General features: G+C 42.8%; 1 protein-coding gene across 1 annotated transcript in view; it reads right to left on the minus strand.

The window, feature by feature from the left end:
- Window positions 1-6,619, minus strand: part of lat (linker for activation of T cells) — a gene marked incomplete at its 3' end in the record, with an annotated part of 15,944 nt that extends 9,325 nt beyond the window's left edge. The window contains 2 exon segments of the mRNA XM_014032700.1: window positions 225-334; window positions 5,982-6,619. Of these exon segments, the coding sequence (XP_013888154.1) occupies window positions 225-327 (103 nt within the window).
- Between the last annotated feature and the right edge of the window lie 1,746 nt (window positions 6,620-8,365).

The raw sequence follows: 8,365 nt of genomic DNA on the forward strand, positions 1-8,365 counted from the left end.
AGGGAGGAGGAGTCTGTGGGTCAGGGAGGAGGAGTCTGTGGGTCAGGGAGGAGGGGTCTGTGGGTCAGGGAGGGGTCTGTGGGTCAGAGATGTGAGGGACCACACATTTTCACTTCAAGTTTGTATTTTATAAATCAGAACCTTTGTGTGAAAAGTGACAAACAGAAATAAATCTGAGCCCTGCTCTGTGTGCTCCTCAGGCTGAGAGAGGAAGTCCAACTCACCCAGAGGACTTTTGTTCCTGCAGTCCAGACAGACGACAGTCAGGAGGACAGTGGAGATGAAGACCACTGTGGACAGGACCACTGTGAGCCAGGACACATCCATGGTTCATCTGAGGGGGACAGGAAGTCCTGAGCTTTTATTCTGACAGTTCTGATTGAACAGGAAGTCCTGAGCTTTTATTCTGACAGTTCTGATTGAACAGGAAATCCTGAGCTTTTATTCTGACAGTTCTGATTGTTCAAACTAAAACCATGTCTCAACACAAGTCCAAAGGTTTGTCTGAGACCAAGCTTCAGATCCAAACTGGTCCTGGACCAGTCCAGTAAAACCCACGCCGGTGCCGCCCCTCCARTCAGAGTTCTGTTAGGGACCACTCTCAGCTACTACCACCCAGAGTCACTCTGTAGTTTAAACTGTTGTGTTCTGAGCTCGATCACCTGTGGCGGCCATCTTGAATCATGTTGTACATGAAGAACTACTGAAGTCTGTCCAGAGGTTCATCAGATATTTTACTAACAGACCAACAACCACAGTGAGTTACGTGTTTACTTTCATGGTGCTGTGGGAGAATATTTCTCTAAAACCAATTTAACGTTTGTGTAAAACAACCAACTCAGCTCTACTCCTAAATCTGTCTAAAACAAAACCTGAACCGAGTTCTGACTGGTCCTAGACCAGGTCCTAGACCAGGTCCTAGACCAGGTCCTAGACCAGGTCCTAGACCAGGTCCTAGAACAGGTCCTAGATCAGGTCCTAGATCAGGTCCTAGACTAGGTCCTAGACCAGGTCCTAGACTAGGTCCTAGACCAGGTCCTAGACTAGGTCCAAGCTCTCCGTCTGGACTACTAGAACCAGAAATAAACCAGTTTATCCTCAGATAAAGTTTAAAGTAAATAAAATATTTTAATTATCAGGATTTTCTTCTGTAATCAGTTTAAAGAAATAATCTGGGTCTTTTTGTTCAACAATTAACAACAAATTATCTTTTTATTATTTTACATTATAAGTTTTAATTTGGTTTCATTTTGTAAACATTTAGATGATAAACTTCTGTGACTCTAGTTAAAAGAGAATATTTTTACAAGTTATAAATTATAAGCTACTTCAACAGCTATAAATAAAAAATACCTGATTTATTTCAGTAACAAACATAAATTAAAGACAGATGTTGACATCTGCAGGTTTGTCCTGACTTCAGACTGAAAATGAAACAGGAAGTGTTCCATTAACACCGTTCCTCTGCTGAAATAAAGATGGTGTCCTAAAACCATAAAGCAGCTCTACAGGAAGTAGAGAACCTCAGGTACCCCCACCCCCGCTCTGAAAACAACACATTTATTGTGTTCTGCTGCACAACTACTGGAACTTTCCACCACAGCTGCAGCTTCAATCAGCACCAAACAAAAAGTGTTCAAGAAGCCAAACTCAGAACCGTTTGTAGTCAGAAACAAAAAGTCACATTTCTGCACAGTTTGGACAGCTGAGAGATTCAAAGACTCGTCTGTGGTCATTTAAAAAACTGATCAGATCAAAGATCTGAAGTCCTGAAGGTGTTGGAGCAGCTCTGTTCCATTCATTCTGAGATATTCTTTTAAAACTTGTCTAATTCCTCTTTATCTGGATAAAAATAGATTTTTTTATGATTAATCCCTCTGCAGTAAAAACTGAAATTATTATCAGTTAATATTATTATTAACTGGTGTCGTGTGTTTGGCTGAGACGTGGCTGCAGGATTACATCCCTGAYTCCAGCAGCTGTCTGAGCATACAGTGGACAACCTGAGCTTCCTCTCCATCCCACTGTTAAACTACAGCAGTGTGTTCAGACGTGCTGTGAGACAGACTCTACAGGAGATCCTTCCTGCCTGCAGCCATCAGCATCTACAACAAGTCTTTATACAAACCAGAAGAACAGAAGGTACAGCATTTAATTTCCCTTTAGGATTAATAAAGTATTACTGAACTGAAGAACCCAGTCCAAAACTAACACAGCACCAGTTAAATAACTCGTCTGAAATCAGCTAATAAATAGTAACTGGACTGTATCACCTGACCAGGACACTCAGAGTGCTTCACATTACAATCATTCACACAACTATTATGTCTCTACAGAGCTACCATGTACAGATCCATCTTTAATTCACATTCATACACTGATGGGACACATCAGAGGCAGTGGGGGTTCAGTGTCTTGCCCAAGGACACCTCGACGTATGACTGGCTCGTGGGGAATCAAACTGTCAACTCTGGTTAGACAGTCTGAAAYCTGTGTAAAAACAAGTTTACAACCAAAGGAAAAACAGTCTAAAACCAWAGTAAAAATTGCCTAAAACCAGTTTAAAAAACAGTAAAAAAAAAAAAAAATCAGTGTAAAACACATTTAAAACCAGTGTTGAAAACAGTGTAAAAACATGCCTAACCTGTGTAAAAAATTGACTAAACCAGTGGAAAAAGAAGTGTAAAACCTGTCAGAAACCAGTGTAAAAACAAGTTTAAAACCAGTTCAAAAAACAGCTTGAAACCAGTGTAAAAACATGTCTATACATAAAATTGACTAAACCAGAGTAAAAAGACGTGTAAAACTGGTGTAAAAACAAGTTTAAAATCTGTAAAAACAATTAAAAAACAGTGTAAAAACAACTTTTCAACCTGTCAGAACCCAGTTTATAAACCAGTCTAAAGCTAGTATTAAACAAGTCTAAAACCCAGTGTAGAAACAGGTTTACAACTACCGTAGTTTATTATTCACCGGCTGGGAGAACAAATAGAGGTCACACTATTCTCCTGAATTTTATTCATATTTGATCCAGATTACAGCTTCTTCAAGTTGACACTATTTAACTAAAAATGTTATATTTTTTTATAAAGAATGTAAGGAAGATAAATCTGTGTGGAATCCAGTTGAATGAGATCAGAGAGGATCCAGGAAGATCTGACCTTTTTCTGAACTTATTTCTGGATCTTCAGCCTGGGTGGAACCAGAATCCACCAGAACAGACTTTAAAGTTTCTCCTTGTCTTTTGCTCTAAAATCAAAAGTAAAACTCAGTTAATCAGTGTTTGTTAAAAATAATCTTACTTTTCTATTTTAAGCAACAATAAGATGTTTTTCCACACTGATGAACTGTTTGAAGATGTTTATGAAACAGTTCCATCTTTAAACAGTTTGAAGAACTGCTGGGTTTTAGTTTCCTGAAGCRTCAGAAGGAGAGGAAGATGCTAATCTAGTTCTTCATCACACAGGAAGGAAACCATCAGGCACGTGGTGCAGATGTCGGGTAGAAATCATTTTCTTTCCTCTGAAAACCTGAAGTCTCCATGAAGTAATCAACAACAAGTTCCAGGAACTGGAAACTTTACAGAACCAACCCCACCCAGAACACACCCCAGTCCCATCACCTGCAGAACTAAAGCCCACCTAACGAAGAACCCATCCAACCCGTCCACCAACACCTGACTGGTTCATTAAATGAAGCAAACAGAACCTCAACTCAGAAGATCAGAGACGTGGAGAAGAAGCGTGACAGGAAATTACTGATAACATTTCTTCGATTTCATCCAACAGTTTGACTCTGCTGAGCTGAAAGTTTCTCACACTTGTACTGAGGGAACCCAAATCTGATGAAAACCCAACAGGACTTTCTTACAAAAGATCCATTTCACCTCTGGAATGTTATAATTTAAAGAAAACTCATAACTGAACTGTTGGATAATGACTTCAGTCTGATGAAGCCTGTTTTTATATCTTTATATGCTGACGACTTACTGCTCTACTTTAACCTGAACCACGTCCTTCAAAACCTGAACCACGTTGGGTTCTGGTCTGAACTTTTCCAAAACATTGTTCAGGTTCAAAACTTTAAACAAAGTCAAATTTTTTTTAACAAAGAAAACATAATGAGTCCAGAGTGTTTCCAAAAGAACATCTAGAACTGTTAGAGACCAGCCTGAACACAAAAACTAAATGGTCCCAATGAGAAAACCCCCAAACTGGTTCCAAAACAACCAGAAACTAATTTGATGTTAATTCCAGAACCAGTCAGAAGTTTTCTAATACTGTAGAATCCAAACGGGTTCAAAACCGAGATCAGAAATAACTCAAAGCAGGTCCAAACTGGTCTGAATTGGTCCTAAACTAAGAACAGGTCCAACAAACTGAGCCAACAACTGGTCAGGACAGACTGAACCACCAGACTTCACAATGAGTTACGTAGAGATGACATTTAAACAGGACAGAATTTAAAGAGTTAAGCCTCAAGTTAACTAAATGTTTATTACCTGGTAACTAAATGTTAATTAACTACTAAATAACTGTTAATTAACTAGTAACTAACTGTTAACTGGTAACTAACTGTTAATTAACTAGTAAATAACTGTTAAACTGGTAAATACTGTTAATTAATTGGTAAATAACTAGAAACTGTTAACTTATATTTCTCCCTCTTAATTAACTTTAAACTAACTTATTAACTGGTAAATAACTAGTAACTTACTGTTAACTCACTGTTAACTGTTGATTAACTGTTAACTCACTGGTAATTAACTGTTAACTGTTGATTAACTGTTAACTCACTGGTAATTAACTGGTAATTAACTGGTAACTGTTGATTAACTGTTAACTCACTGGTAATTAACTGGTAATTAACTGGTAACTGTTGATTAACTGTTAACTCACTGGTAATTAACTGGTAATTAACTGGTAACTGTTGATTAACTGTTAACTCACTGGTAATTAACTGGTAACTAACTGGTTAATAAAGATGATCACTGTTTTTAATCTGTTTACCTCAGACGAAGTCATGTTTTCCAGTCAGGGAACATTTTGAACAGAACCTGCAGTACTTCAGTGTTTGAAGCTTTCATTGAACAGAACCTCTGGAAGCGTCACCAGTTTTTACATCATGTTTTGGTTCTTCTGAAAGTGGACTTTAGGTTGTTTCCACTCAGACACACTGACAGAAGCCAGAGAGGTCAGGATTCTTTAAAAACTGATAGATGGAGAATTTCATCTGTAAAGTTTAATGAGTTGGTAAAACTCTTCTTGTCTGAGATGTTTTTCTGAAACATTTAAAGTTTAACTTTAAATAAAATCTTCAGAATAAGTCAGGATGTGTTTATGATGCGTTCACTGACAGTCAGAGAATCTGTACATCTATCATATTTCCCTCGTTTAAAACCGTTATAATTTTCAAACTTACAGATAAACTGAATTTAGAAGAGTTGAGTTGAAATCATTAATAATTAAGAGTCAATAGAACTGATGAGTGTGTTGAGGATGACTCTCAGCTACTACCACACCTGAGTTCAGTTCAGTCTTTAGAACCCACTGAGTTGGAGACATTTTGGTGWTTAAGGTCAATGAGCTGTGGCGGCCATCTTGAATCAGGCTGACTGCATGTGAGTTTGACTGAGGAGATATTTTGCTAACAGACAGATTGTTCCATAATGACACTGGGTTCTGACCAAACGTTGTGTTTATGTTCAGAACAGAGCAGGAAACCACACGTTTGTTAGACCTGTGGAGCTCAGTTGTTAGAAGATAAAACATTTATTGTAGTTTTATTCTTCCTTGTTTTGGGTTAAAACGTTCAGATGTAAAAACTGAACATTTACCAAAGTTTGAAGAACACAAAGTTTAAACAGTTCGTTCTCTAAACTCCACTTTTATTTTATTTTGAAGTTAAAAACATCCAGGAAGTCATTTCAACGTTTGTCTGAACCGGCCCAAAACCTGTTGGATCTCCTGGATCAGACTCACCTGTGTCTGTGACGAGTTGTGAGTCGGTTCGGTTCTGTTGGATGGTGATGGTRATGGTGATGATGATGAAGATGATGATGAAGATGATGATGAAGATGATGAAGATTCAGGGCCTGCAGCTGCTCTGAACACCTACTGTAACCAAACTCCTGCCATGTTCCAGCAAACCTTCTCGATCTCCTCTGCGTGTGTCTCAGTCTTACTGGGACATGTCTGCTCCTCCTGGACTCCTGGTCTCAGACCTTTGACTCACCAGTCGGTACCAGGAGGTGTCTCTGAGGCGAGGCGTGTGGGTCGATCTCAGCTCGTCTGCAAACTGCTGGTGGAAATGTGGGAAAGTGGGCGGGCGCAGCGTGGCGCAGACGCCTCCCACCAATCAGGAGGTGGAGGTGTGACGCCTCAGAGCGGCGCCGGCTGCTGAAGAGCTGCAGCTCTGAGACAACGCTGCTGCAACCGTCTCTACATCCTCCCACCTACTGACAGGAAACCACACAGTCGTCCTCTCGTCTCTGAAGAAGCTGTAGACACGCAGCATGAACATGACCCACACCACAGGTCATGGGGGTCTGTAGCAGACTGGTTAGAGGAGTTGTCCTGTAACCAGAGGGTTGCCGGTTCAATCCCCCGGTCCAGCCGTCTCAGTTGTGTCCTTGGGCAGCTGTGGCTACAGTGTAGCTTACCACCATCAGTGTGTGGWTGAAGCTCTTTGTGGTCCCCATGGGTCWTAATAAAACTCTGTATTTGTTGTGATGCTGACACAACCACCTGTTCTAAGGTTCATTATAAGAACTGAATGTTTAACAGGACTTTACTTTACAGGTGTTTTTATTTCAACTGTGTATTCTGTGATTTCTGAACTGTCAATCATTTTCACACAGAGTGACTGGAACTGACTGATCTTATTTCCTGTCCTGAGCAGAAGGATCAGCAGGTCTGACCCTGACCCTGCTGTCTTTGTGTCTTCACACAGCTGAAAGATGAGTCCAGAGGAGGCTGGACCCTCTAAAACCTGATGATGGACCAACCATCTGATGACCACCTAAGGACCACCTGATGATGGACCAACCATCTGATGACCGCCTGAGCTCCACCTGATGACCACCTGAGGTCCACCTGATGATGGACCAACCATCTGATGGCCACCTGAGGTCCACCTGATGATGGACCAACCATCTGAGGGAAACTGTTTTACTGCAGAAACAGGTTTAACTCCCTGACAGGTGGGTCTGTTAAAATGCTGTTTAGTGACCCAAAGCCAAGCTGTCCTCCATCAGAGCTGCTACCTGTTGACCTGTGGACAGTCCTTGATCTTGACCTCTGAATGAGGGAGACACCTGAGGACCACCTGATGACCACCTGAGGACCATCTGAGGTCCACCTGATGACCACCTGAGGTCCACCTGAGGGCCACCTGATGACCACCTGAGGTCCACCTCATGACCACCTGAGGACCACCTGAGGTCCACCTCATGACCACCTGAGGTCCACCTGAGGACCACCTGAGGACCACCTGATGACCACCTGATGACCACCTGAGGACCACCTGATGACCACCTGAGGTCCACCTCATGACCACCTGAGGACCACCTGAGGACCACCTGAGGTCCACATGATGACCACCTGAGGGCCACCTGATGACCACCTGAGGTCCACCTGATGACCACCTGAGTACCACCTGAGGTCCACCTGATGACCACCTGAGGTCCACCTCATGACCACCTGAGGACCACCTGAGGTCCACCTGAGGTCCACCTGAAGACCACCTGAGGTCCACCTCATGACCACCTGATGACCAACTGAGGTCCACCTCATGACCACCTGAGGACCACCTGAAGTCCACCTGATGACCACCTGAAGACCACCTGAGGTCCAACTGATGACCACCTGAGGTCCACCTGATGACCACCTGAGGTCCACCTCATGACCACCTGAGGTCCACCTGAGGTCCACCTGAGGTCCACCTGAGGTCCACCTGAAGACCACCTGATGTCCGCCTCATGACCACCTGATGACCACCTGAGGTCCACCTCATGACCACCTGAGGTCCACCTGAGGACCACCTGAGGTCCACCTGATGACCACCTGATGACCACCTGAGGACCATCTGAGGTCCACCTGATGACCACCTGAGGACCACCTGATGACCACCTGAGGATCATCTGAGGTCCACCTGATGACCACCTGAGGTCCACCTGTGGACCACCTGAGGTCCACCTGATGACCACCTGAGGTCCACCTGATGACCACCTGAGGTCCACCTGTGGACCACCTGAGGTCCACCTGATGACCACCTGAGGTCCACCTGATGACCACCTGAGGTCCACCCGATGACCACCTGAGGTCCACCTGATGACCACCTGATGACCACCTGAGGTCCACCTGAT

This window comes from Austrofundulus limnaeus, unplaced genomic scaffold (assembly GCF_001266775.1).
Source record: "Austrofundulus limnaeus strain Quisiro unplaced genomic scaffold, Austrofundulus_limnaeus-1.0 Scaffold1515, whole genome shotgun sequence".
NCBI lineage: Eukaryota > Metazoa > Chordata > Actinopteri > Cyprinodontiformes > Rivulidae > Austrofundulus > Austrofundulus limnaeus.